The 13441-nt window shown below is 41.5% G+C and overlaps 1 protein-coding gene across 1 annotated transcript; it reads left to right on the top strand.

Moving 5' to 3' along the window:
• Positions 1-6111: 6111 nt before the first annotated feature.
• On the top strand, positions 6112-12717 carry LOC138909202 (uncharacterized). The gene is made up of 8 exons (XM_070200390.1): positions 6112-6279; positions 6355-6539; positions 8824-8935; positions 8987-9252; positions 9727-9877; positions 9968-10753; positions 11663-11998; positions 12652-12717. Exons 1-8 carry the CDS (start codon positions 6112-6114, stop codon positions 12715-12717), a joined length of 2070 nt encoding a protein of 689 aa, XP_070056491.1.
• Positions 12718-13441: the final 724 nt, after the last annotated feature.

Raw genomic sequence — 13441 nt, 5'->3', positions numbered from 1 at the left:
TTACTTCTATGCTAATATGTTCCCCATCATGTCTATGGTTCATTTGATATCCTGTTCTTTCAGTGATTATTTGGCTTGTCATAATGTGCATCCCCCATCATGTCTAAATACTGATTAGCATGACACTAGGATGTATGTTTAACATAATCTCTTAGGTTTTAACTTGTTTGTATTGTGCATCTGTGACTGCAAACTTGTTTCTCCCCTGGCCCTTCCCACATGTGGTTTTGTCATAATGTGTGCTCCCTATCATGTCTCAATGCACTCCTGTTTCCTGATGAGAGTTAATATGTCTATCTTATGATACTAGGATGCATAGTTAGCTTAATTTGGACCTTTTAGGTCTCAATTGGTTTAGTATCATGTATTTAAACATGATAATCTCTGTATATCCATGCAAACCTTTTTCTTCCCAAACTCTTTCAAAATGTGGTTGTCTATGTGATACTTTGCTATGTATGGAAATCCTGCTAAACCTACTGGCCTTCTTGATGAGTTACTCTGTATGCTCAACTTGGCTATGTCTACTTTAGGTTATAAGGGTACCCCCAGTTCTGTCCCTCAGCCATTGTCCATTCTCCTCATCTGCTACTTATGCTATTCTGAACTTCTTATTCTTAGCCGGCTGAAAGCCAAGGCTACCTAGGCTTTACTGCTGATGTCCTAGTGTGAGCACTGGTCGGGGTTCATTTGAGGCCCTTGTGAACTATGACACACTAGGATTTGGGTCCTTAGTCATTCCCTGAAACTTAAACTACCCCCATTCAACCCCTTTCTTCCTATTATTTGTTGTACATCTAAGTCGGTTGGTTTAAATGATGCAATGCTTGGAAATATGGTTATATGAATTGACTTTGGGCTCCTCTATGGATTCTGGGGTTGTGTTAATGAATATGGCTCCTTGTTAGAAGTCTGGGTATGCTGTGTGAGAATTGTTGAAGGCCCAGACAGTGCTGGGTATTTCATTTGGGCCTATTGTGGGCCTATTGTCATTATTTGTATAATATTTATACCTTACTCATTAATGTGCCTGTAATAACTTTGTATAAACGATTGGGGTGTTAGTAAAGTGGGGAATGGGTAGATAATATACCTATAGGACTCAATGATTTACTTGTGATATATATCATATTCCATCACTATGTGCACTATAGAAATCATGCCATTAGAAGAAACACAAACATACACACAGTCTGCTAGCAAACATGAATTCAAAGTGCTGCAATTATGCTCACTGCTACATGCTACTAGAAAACCTGTCTATAGGAATAAATATCATTGATTTCATTTCGCATCAGCATTCACTAGAAATCATGCCTACAGTATTCTAACTATTCCGTTTGTCACTGTCACCTAGAAAATATGCCTATAGGATTAAGGAATAACGATAAAATCAGCTCTAAGTGTTGAACGTTAGAGATCCTGCCTATAGGATATAATTACTCGCCATAATTTGTTAATGTTAAATCGCTCAAACATTGCTTCATGTATGCTATTGTTAGAAAGCATGAATAATTATGGGCTTTCCTCCAATAGATTTCATTGTCACTTAGTGATTAATACCTAAACACAACATATATAGGTTAAATAACTGGAAATCTGCAATCTCAAATCAGCATGCAACAATCATATAATTATTTGGAGATAAGCAGCGTCTAGCCTTTGAAACCGCTTGTATGTTTTAATGCATAGTCACGTAGAAATCATGTCTATAGGGCATGAGGTTCTTAATTCTGAAATGGCGTAACATGAAAACCTGTTTTGCATGCATTTGTTGCTTAAGTGTGGAGGCTAACTTGAGCCCTTAACTGCCATATTTGCAGTCCAATATGTGTTTTGTACGTCACCTTGTTTCGATATTTTTGAGCAGCCTATCTAAGGTCTAGAACTACCTAAATAGAGGTCCAAAGCCTCCTGGACCATAGCTATGGGACGGGCAGGGCACACATAGGGCACGGCATGAAATTGAATTAGAGCGCTCTTAGGTAAACAACTTTAACATAGTAATCGGGTAGCAGGAGATGATAGTCTGTGCCCGCTGGATAATATGAGTAATAGCATATCTCAAGGGAGTTACGAAATATTATTTATGTTGCACGGGGTGATCCTTTAGGCTAAAAAACTTAGGACCCCCCCCCCCCCCCCTTTCTTTTCTATTAGAATGAAAAATAGTTGTACATCCCTATTCAAGATCTCTTTGTAATAAAATTCTTAGATTTTGTACTCTCTTTGCTTACTTGATAACATAGACTAATCCATATAATTTAAGTTCGGTTGGGACCCATAGTTGTGGACCTCGAGGAATGCCTAACACCTTCTCTTTGAGGTAACTTGAGCCCTTACCCGATCTTTGGTGGTGTTGACTAGTTAAAACAGAGTTATTTGCAAATATGTGTTGTAACACACCTTAAAAATCGTTAGGTGGCGACTCTCCTCTTTTAATACCTCCTTTAAAAGAGTTGTCACACGTCGAGGCCCACTTTTCGCGAGAAAATGGGGCGCGAAAGCATGGCGACTCTGCTGGGGTTTTACACTTAGGCTCTTACCATAGCGAATTTGGCTTATATGGATTAGTCTTCTTTAATATAAACACGCTTCCCTTTTCCGTTTTTATTTACTACTACATGCACATCCCTCTCCCATTTTCCTTCTATTTGTTGTAATATGCACATCCCTTCCCTGCTCCACCTTCCTTTGCTTAAATTGGTTATAACATGCATATCCCTTTCCTATTCACCTTTATTTACTCTAAACTACTCTTCATTTGTTTAAGGATTGCTACATCATGTCTTTCCCATCCCTACTCCCTTGTTTTCTTTATTACATTCTCGCATATATTCCACAGACTAACTTCTTCCTTTGTCTTTCTTTTATGTTTTTCATGTTTTACCTTAATACTGTATTTACCGCTTTTTACATATTTATCATGAAAATACTTGGCAATGTGTTATTATCTCTGCATAAAGCATGCTCCACATCATACTCCACTCGTGCCAATTATCAACATAGCGGCTCTTGATGAATGTCCACGCTCTTCCAAAATTACCCTTTTAAATCGGAAAGGCTTATTTGCGGTAGACTAGTCGATCAACGGTGCAGTCGACAGTCCCGTTCCTTTCCCTATCAAGTTGTCCACTTGGGAGTACCAGTCTAGGCCATTCTAGAAACCTCACTCCAATATTAAATGTACATGCATCATGTTACACCTAGTACGGGTTAGAACGTTGCTAACATGATAGCCTGCTAAGATAAGCCTTGTCCAAAGTCCGGCGGGATTTCCACAATCCCAATGGACACCATCACGTTATGTGCATTACTTGGAAAAAATAGGCAAACATATTGATCATTAGTGTGTAAATAGTCGAATCTGGAGGGGGAAAGGGCTAACTCTATTTGTTTGCAGAAAATGAAGCACGAAGTCCCCAGGTTTGGCATGGTCCAAAACATCCCACCTTTGCTGCTTGATTAGTGGAAGAACCTTTCACCTACTGACAAGAATCATGTGAAAAGGGTCCTTGGTAACTTACCTTCCTTATTGGACATTCGGCCAAATAAGGCATTGATTGAGGCCGCCACTATGTTTTGGGATGAGAAAAGAGTTGTCTTCCGCTTAGGTAACATAGAAATGACTCCTCTCTCAGAGGAAATAGGAGGTTTCGCTAAGCTACTGTGGGATAGTCCAGGGTTATTAATGCCAGAGAATCGCACCCCTCGCAGTTTTCTGAATATGCTGGGTTTCAAGAAAAATGATGAGTTGCTTTGTTTGAATAAGTCATACATCCCATTTGAATTCCTTTACGAACGTTATGGGAATAGCAAGTCATATCACCTTTATCATGATGAACTTGCCATCAATTCCTTAGGTTGGACACACCGCCGAGTTTTTGTGTTCATTGTCTGTTTCTTGGGATTGCTGATATTTCTGATGAAAGGGGGAATGATCCACACTCTCTTAGCCAAGGTCGCTAGGACTCTAATGGAAGGAATCAAGGGACAAACTTACACTATCATCCCCATGATCTTGGCCGAAATGTATCGCGCTTTAGATCAATGCAAGCAGGGGTAAGGACACTTCGAGGGCTATAATCTGTTGCTGCAGGTTTGGTTATTAGAACATTTCCAGAGAGGTGAATATCGCCAAGAGCTTCTGCGAAGACCATTGAATGACTACATAGCTTACCATCATCCAAAGAGAATGACATTTATCCCAGATAGGTTTGCGCAACTTGGAAGTGCTGTGAGCTGGGTGCGTTTCTTCAGCAATCTGACTGACAACCATTGGATGTTTGAATGGTTCCCTAGTAGTGAGTTCATCATCAGATCAAGAGAAACTACTCATCTAGTGTTGATCAGATTAAGAGGGATCTATCCTTATGCTCCTATAAGGGTAATGAGGCAAGCGGGAAGAAAACAGGTTATACCTCGGGTTTCCAACATGGTCCAATACAAAGCAGATTTTAAAGGGAACATCATTCCGTTCAAGTTCGAGGAACATGTGTGGAATCAAAAGGTCATTGTGGAGAGAGATACTATCGAGCCAGACAGGTATCATGTCGGCCATGTGCACTTCTACCCATCATGGTTGGTAGATGATATAGCGGGGGATTTTAAGCAAGGAATTAATCTGAAAAATAGGGTTATAGATGACGCTGCCGAAGCACATGTCAAGTATAGGACGCTGCGCAAGAGGGTTTTCAAGTCTGAAGCTAGGCATTTGGAACAACACAAATTGGATATGGAAGTAATCAACGAATGGAGGGAAACCGCCACTAAATCAACAGAAAGATTAGAATATTTGGAGCAAGGGTTGATGGATCTTGAGGAAAAAATGAGAAAGAGGCTTTCAGATTGTCAGAACACGGATGGAAATTAAGGGGGCATCTAGCAAAGGCTTATTTGTTGTTGGATATGCGCGACCTGGGGAATCTGATTGATGAAGTCAAGAGAGCCAAGCACAGGGAAGGTCCTCTTAGGACCAAGTAGATTAGGAAATGATGTTCTTTACTGCTTTTTAGCTTAGTTTTAGATTTCAAATGTAATAAGGCAAATGCCATTAGTAACTTTCTTATTATTGTCGTTTTAGTAAGGATTTGATTCATTTTCGCATTAATGAAATGACACAATTATTGGCATCAATTTTCTCCAAGTCTATGTGTCGCTTAGGCTTACCTAGGGCACAACGAGGTCCCCCAAATTAGGATGCGATTCTGTTACATAATTTTGAAGAGCATGTTTAATATTGCAAGCATTCTTTCAATATCCCTTACTGACTTGGTCACCTTTAGTTTTTCTTTCTTTGGAGTATTCCCATTCCCCAAGGTTGGTTCGTGCATGCTGGCATCATCCGCATATCATACTAGATCCAGAGGTCCTCCACCTCCTCCTCCACCAAGTGATCCTAAAGGCAAAAGCAAAAGGAAAGGAAAAATGGATGATTTAAGCGGTATCAAAGAGGACAATGCAGAGAACGTTGAAACTTCAGATGATCGGAGTACTACAGCATAGAATGAATTGGTCCTATGTATGGAACAAAAAATATTGGAGCTATAAGGGGAAATTGAGCAGGTCCGGAACTTGGCAAACATTTCCCTCACCCTAAACGTCCCTGACATCAACCAACAAAACACAAACGCCCAAAACCCGACACCTCCCCAGAACACGCAGAATAAAAACCCACCACCAAATCCTCCCGCACCACATCAATATGCCACACCTCCTCAGAACCACGACCCTCCACCGGTACCTACTCCTTAACAACACCATCACCATCCAACTCAATACCCACAAACAACCACATACCACACACCTCAGAATGTACCACAGCCTACTCCTGATCCACAAAACTCAAACAATGACCACCATTATGCCCATATTCCCGGAGTCCATAAAAGCAATCCCATATATGTCGAAACTTTACCCCATACCCCATAACATACCCTAACCGCCGTGAAGGACCTGCGCATCAAGAACATGGCGGAAGAACTCAAGAAGCATACTGGCAGAGTTCAAAGTGTCGAAGGTGGCAAAGGCATTGAGGGTTTGAATTATGAGGATTTGTGTATTCATCCAGATGTAGAACTGCCAGAGGGTTACAAACCTCCTAAGTTTGAAATGTTCGACGGAACTGGTGATCTGAAGGTGCATTTGAGAACGTATTGTGACAAACTTGTAGGGGTTGTCAAGGATGAACGAATTCGTATGAAGTTGTTCATAAGAAGCCTCACCGAAGATGTCTTGTCTTGGTACATCAGTCAGAACCCAAAGAAGTGGGTTAATTGGGTGAGCATGGTGTCGGATTTCATGGATCGGTTCAGGTTTAACACAGAAAACGCACCAGACATTTTCTACATTCAGAATCTCAAGAAGAAACCAACGGAATCTTTCCGCGAGTATGCTACTCGGTGGAGGTATGAAGCCACAAAAGTAAGGCCAGCACTTGAAGAAGAACAGATGAATAAGTTCTTCGTCAGAGCTCAGGACCCGCAATACTATGAAAGATTGATGGTTATTGAAAACTATAAATTTTCTGACATCATCAAGTTGGGAGAAAGAATAGAATAAAGGATTAAAAGCAGAATGGTGACAAATTTTGAAGCACTCCAAGCCACAAATAAAGCTTTGCAGTCAGGAGGTATCTCCAAGAAGAAAGAAGTGGGTGCAGTAATGGTAGCCCAAGGTCCAAAGTCTCCTCTCACATACCAAACACCTCCACCCACATATCAACTTTCACCTCCCAGATACCAACAACCTGCCGCCACTTAGCATACCTATAACACCCAACCAGCATACTACCACTCACCACCAACCTGCCAAAATTACCAAAAATCAAGACCAAATTTTGACCGCAGACCACCAAGACAATACACTCCAATTGCTGAACCCATAGACCAACTATACGAGAGGCTAAAGACTGTCGGTTATGTCACTCCCATTCCCGTTGTTGCTATGGAAAACTCTTCCCAGTGGATTAACCCAAAAAAGTCATGTGCCTATCACTCAGGCATGAAGGGTCATACTATTGATGAGTGTCGTACTTTGAAGGATAAGATTCAGACATTAATTGACACCAAAGTCATACAGTCAAAGTAGGCTCCACCCAATATACAATCCTCTCCCGGATCACCGGGGTGAAGGGGTAAACGTGATGGAGACCGATGAAGAATGGGACTCAGAAGGGTCAATTGGACTCATTCGAGAAGGGGATAATCCTAAAACATCTCCAGTCACTCTCACACCTATCGTGGTTCAAACTCAGGCACCAATTGAAGTTGAGGTAGTCGTACCAACTCCGTTTGAGGTTGAAGTAACAACACCCTTCATCGTGATGGTAGCACCTACGCCATCTTATAAGTCTAATTTATACACTCGAGCATTTGGGAGGAACGAGCAAAGAAGCTGCATCTAAGTCTCCTGTCATTGAGACTGGCTCGGATGACCTTTGGAGAAAGGTGCAAGCAAGAGAATATTCTGTGGTTGATCATTTGAACAAAACCCTTGCTCAAATATCTATTTTATCACTACTGCAAAACCCCGAGGCACATAGGAATGCCCTGATGAAGGTGTTGAATGAAGCCTATGTACCCAATAACATCACCAGTGGAGAAATGGCCAACATGGTAGGACAAATGTTGGAAAGCCACAAAATCACTTTTCATGAAGACGAGCTGCCACCAGAAGGACTAAGTCACAATAGGGCACTGCATATCACAGTGCAGTTTGAGGACAAATTCATTGCAGAGTCCTGATAGATGGGGGTTCGAGTCTCAACATATGTCCACTAACTACTCTAAAAATATTGGGTAAATGCCTGCACGAGATACGAGCAGAAAGTATGAATGTGAAAGCATTTGATGGGTCTCAAAGGACCACAATTGGGGAAACCAACCTCAGCCTACAGATGGGCCCAACCTGGTTTGATGTGGAGTTTCAAGTGTTGGACATATATGCTACCTACAACCTATTGTTGGGACGACCTAGGATACATGCCTCTGGGGCCATAGCTTCTACTCTACATCAGTCCGTGAAGTTTGAGTGGAACCATCAGGAAGTGATCATCCATGGAGACGGAAGTAATCCCATTTATACCAATCAGACTGTTCCGGTCGGCGAGAATAGAAGGAAGTTGGGTGGAGAAATATACCATCGCATCGAGCGCGTCAACGCAATTAAGAAAGACAAATGGTGGAGCAGTAAGATAGAAAGCATACTGTCATGGATAGGATATGAACCCGGCAAGGGTCTCGGCAAGAATCTCCAGGGGATCACCAAACCAATACAGCTAAAGCGTCATAGCACAACTTTTGGGCTTGGGTATGAATACACCTGGCAAGAGTGTCAGAAATAGTCGCCACCATAGCGTGGTCCTTATTACCCTCTAGAACAACCAGTACCACATTTTCACCAGTCATTTCATCAAGATGACATGATGTGGGGGTCCGAAGAAGATGAAGTTTTAGCTGGCATAAGGAATTTGTTTCTGGATGCTGAAGACATGGATTGCAGTGCGATAGTTGAGGAGGATGAGGAGGAGGAGTAGGAAGGCCGTATTATTCAGACCATGGAGAAGGGAGCTGTTCTGAAGAACTGGATTGTTGCACCATAAAGGGCCCGTCAAGTTCCTAGGTAGCCTGGCATTAGCATTATTTATTTTTGAAAGCAATTTTATGAGCATCTAAGACATTCTCAGTATTTTGTTCTGAGCGTATTTTATTTTGAAATAATTGCTCGAGTCATCGAGCTGTACTTATTTGACATTTTCAAGACTTATTTAATGCATTGTTATTTTTAGTATTTATTATTATTCTTTATATTTTTTCTCTACAGCATTATTATTACCTATCCCGATGAACCTACGACTGTGACATGTAATGAGACAACGCAACGTAAGGATAGTGATTTAGAGGACCTGGAAGAGGATGTAATACCTGAGGAAATTGTCAGAGAAGTGGAAAATTTTAAAAACAAGCCTAAGTCTAATTTGGACTAGACCGAGACGGTTAACTTAGGGGATTCCGAATCAGTCAAGGAAACTCGTATAAGCATTCACCTATCACCGTTAGAGAAGGAAGAGTACATCCAGTTCCTGAAGGAGTATGAAGACATCTTTGCATGGTCTTACGATGATATGATTGGTATGAGCATATCCATAGTGGCTCACAAGTTACCCATCGATCCCATGTGTCCACCAGTGAAACAAAAGCTCAGAAAATTCAAGCCAGCTTTGAGTTTGAAGACAAAAGAGGAAGTCACTAAGTAAATCAAAGTCAAAGTTCTCAGAGTGGTTGAATATCCGATTCAGTTAGCCAACATTGTGCCGGTTCCGAAGAAGGATTGGAAGGTCAGAGTATGTGTTTATTATCGGGATCTAAATAGATCAAGTCTCAAAGATGATTTCCCGTTGCCCAATATACACATACTAATCGACAATTGTGCCAAGAATGAACTCCAGTCTTTTATGGATTGCTTCACGGGGTATCATCAGATCTGGATGGATGAAGAGGATGCCGAAAAGACATCCTTTATCACATCATGAGGGATGTACTGCTATAAAATGATGTCGTTTGGCCTAAAGAATAGTGGAGCCACTTATATGAGATCCATGACAACCATTTTCCACGACATGATACACATGAAAATAGAGGTGTATATGGATTACGTCATCATCAAATCAAGGAGAAGCACAGATCATATAGACGACTTGAGAAAATTCTTTAATCGGCTTTGAAGGTACAATCTGAAACTGAATCCTGCAAAATGTGCCTTCGAAGTCTCTGCCAGAAAATTGCTAGGATTCATCATCAGCCGCCGAGGGATTGAATTGGACCCATCAAAGGTCAAAGCTATCCAAGATTTTCCACCTCCGAAGAACAAGAAAGATGTGATGAGTTTCTTAGGGCGTCTCAATTACATCAGCCGTTTCATAGCACAATCAACTGTGATCTGTGAACCGATTTTCAAAATGTTGAAGAAAGACGCTAGAACAAGTTGGACTGAAGAGTGCGAGAAAGCCTTTGACAAGATCAAAGAATACTTATCCAAACCACCTGATTTGGTCCCACCGGAACATGGGAGACCTCTGCTACTCTATTTATCTGTACTAGATGGGGCTTTCGGTTGTGTCTTGGGACAACACGATGAGACGAGAAGAAAGAAGCATGCCATATACTATATGAGTAAGAAGTTCACACCCTACGAAGCACGGTATTCTTTGTTGGAACGCACCTACTGCGCTTTGACATGGATAGATCAAAGGTTGAGGCACTACTTTTGTGCCTACACCACATATCTCAGACCAAAGATAGATCCGCTAAAATACATCTTCCAGAAACCCATGCCTACGGGGAAGTTAGCAAAATGGCAGATACTACTGAGTGAGTTTGACATCATCTATGTAACTCAGAAGGCGGTCAAAGGGAAAGCATTGGCGGATCATCTGGCAGGAAATCCTGTAGATGGAGAATACGAACCACTGAAAACGTATTTTCCCGATGAAGAGGTATCATTCGTAGGAGAAGATATCACTGAAGCCTATGATGGTTGGAGAATGTTCTTCGATGGGGCTGCGAATTTCAAAGGAGTGGGTAGTGGAGCAGTTTTAGTTTCAGAAACGGGTCAACACTATCCAGTATCCGCAAAACTCAGATTTTCATGTACTAACAACATGGTAGAATACGAGGCATGCATATTAGGACTCAGGTTAGCCATCGATATGAACGTTCAGGAATTGCTGGTAATTGGAGATTCAGACCTTATGGTACATCAGGTTCTAGGAGAATGGGCTACAAAGAATGCCAAGATATTACCATATTTGTACTATGTACAAGAGTTGATGAAGAGATTCACAAAAATAGAGTTCAAACATGTTCCGGGAATCCAGAATGAGTTCGCAGATGCATTGGCCACTTTATCTTCCATGATACAACACCCAGACAAGAATTTCATCGATCCTATCCCAGTAGGGATTCATAATCAGCCAGCTTATTGTGCTCATGTTGAAGAGGAAATGGATGAAAATCCATGGTTCCACGACATCAAAGAATATTTGGCAAAAGGAGAGTACCTGAAGCACGCAAATCATACTCAGAAATGCACACTCCGAAGATTATCCAACCACTTTTTCCAAAGCGGAGGAATTCTGTACGGAAGGACTCTAGATCTGGGATTATTACGGTGTGTCGACTCCAAGGAAGCATCCAAATTGCACGAAGAGATACATGCCGGAACTTGCGGACTTCATATGAATGGCTTTGTCTTAGCTAAGGAGATATTAAGAGCAGGATATTTTTGGATAACTATGGAAACAGACTACGTTAGGTATGTCCAAAAGTGTCATCAATGCCAAGTACATGCTGATATGATATGAGTGCCACCCAATGAACTCAATGCAACAAGTGCACCTTGGCCTTTCTCCGTTTGGGGGATGGATGTCATCGGTCCAATCGAAACCACCGCTTCAAATGGGGACAGGTTCATTCTAGTGGCCATAGACTATTTCAAAAAATGGGTTGAAGCCGCATCTTACAAGGCTGTAACTAAGAAGGTCGTCGCAGATTTCGTTAAGGATCGTATTGTTTGTCGGTTCGGGGTGTCGGAATCAATCATCACCGATAACGCTGCCAACCTTAACAGTGCTTTGATGAGATCTATGTGTGAAACCTTCAAGATCAAGCATAAGAATTCCACAACATACAAGCCGCAAATGAATGGAGTTGTAGAAGCCGCCAATAAGAACATCAAGAAGATATTGAGGAAGATAGTAGATAATCACAAACAATGGCATGAGAAGCTACCATTTTCCTTACTAGGATATCGTACCACGGTTCGCACATCAACCGGGGAAACTCCTTATTTGCTGGTCTATGGTACTGAAGTCGTTATTCCCGCCGAAGTTGAAATTCCTTTTTTTAGAATCATACAAGAGGCTAAACTCAGTGATGCAAAATGGATACGAAGTCGCTATGAACAACTGGATCTCATTGATGGGAAAAGAATGAATGTGGTATGTCACAGTCAACTCTACTAGAACAGAATGTCCAAAGCTTTCAACAAAATGGTCAGGCCTAGACAATTCACACCGGGGCATTTGGTGCTAAAGCGGATCTTCCTGCATCAAGATGAAGCCAAAGGGAAATTTTCACACAATTGACAAGGGCCCTACATGGTTCATAGAGTACTAACAGGAGGAACACTCATACTTGCAGGAATGGACGGAGAAATTTGGCCAAAACCTATCAACTCAGATGCAGTCAAGAGATACTATGTTTAGACTGTTTATATTTCTTCATCTGATGTAACTGAACTACGCTTGACCTTATTCCCGTTTAAGAGGGGATACGTAGGCATCCCTATAGGTTCGGTCATATCTTAATAAAATCTTCATTTTTCCATGATCAGAAAACTGGGGCAGAATTTTGAGGAGGACCCTCAAAATTCTTAAGCAAGTTCAGTCGACATCGTCGTACATGGAACAACCAAAGTGTTGCATTTAAACTGGGGCAGAATTTTGAGGGGAAAGCAAGGTCGTAATGTCTCTAAAATATGTCACAGTCACAGGTTCATCTAAATTATTTGAAATCGCATACTACTACATTTCAAATAACTATACTTATCAAATGCATGCATATTTTTTTGAAAACTTTATTTCTATGACAGCCATATGCTACCCAGGGTAACTCAAACAGGACCTCAAGACAGGAGCAAAGGCAAAACAGAAGATAAAAGCGCAAACCAATCTTCCCCCAAAAAAAACTCACGATTTTTCTTTGGATGCAGGCACGATAAGACAACAATACCCACAGATACATCAAATCACTACCTTCATGACGTCAAGTTACCAAACGCAAACACTTCCAGCTAAGAAATACTTTACTTTCTCACTGTCACTCATCATTTTTCTTGCATAAGGCTAGACACTGCATTTCCCTGCATGAGACTAAGCATTGTCTCCTCTTCCTGCAAGAGGCTAAGCATTGCCTCCCTAATTGCATAAAGCTAAGCATTGCCTTTTCTGCATGAGACTAAGCATTGTCTCCTATTCGCGTGAGGCTAAGAATTGCCTCCTTAACTGCATAAGGCTAAGCATTGCCTTTTCCCCATAAGACTAAGCAGTGTCTCCTATTTGCATGAGGCTAAGCATTGCCTCCCTAATTGCATAAGACTAAGCATTGCCTTTTCCGTATGAGACTAAGCATTGCCTCCTATTTGCATGAGGCTAAGCATTGCCTCCTTAACTGCATAAGGCTAAGCACTGTCTTTCTTTGCATGAAACTAAGCATCGTTTTCTATTTGCATGAGGCTAAGCACTGCCTCCTTAACTGCATAAGGCTAAGCACTGCCTTTCTTTGCATGAGACTAAGCATTGTCTCATATTTGCATAAGGCTAAGCCCTGCCTCCCTATTTGCATGAGGCTAAGCCATGCCTCCCTATTTGCATGAGGCTAAG

Source organism: Nicotiana tomentosiformis, chromosome 4, assembly GCF_000390325.3.
Source record: "Nicotiana tomentosiformis chromosome 4, ASM39032v3, whole genome shotgun sequence".
Classification (NCBI taxonomy): domain Eukaryota; kingdom Viridiplantae; phylum Streptophyta; class Magnoliopsida; order Solanales; family Solanaceae; genus Nicotiana; species Nicotiana tomentosiformis.
Note: the sequence above shows the minus strand (reverse complement) of the source record. Positions and strands in the feature narration are given on the sequence as shown.

Bases quoted from the DNA above. Each gene is read 5' to 3' on its own strand.
- LOC138909202 (XM_070200390.1), top strand. From the start codon at position 6,112: ATGTTCGACGGAACTGGTGATCTGAAGGTGCATTTGAGAACGTATTGT. The intron at 6,540-8,823 runs GTTGGGAGAAAG...TTTTCTCTACAG, and splicing joins AAATTTTCTGACATCATCAA to CATTATTATTACCTATCCCG. The intron at 9,253-9,726 runs GTAAATCAAAGT...TCGGCTTTGAAG, and splicing joins ACAAAAGAGGAAGTCACTAA to GTACAATCTGAAACTGAATC.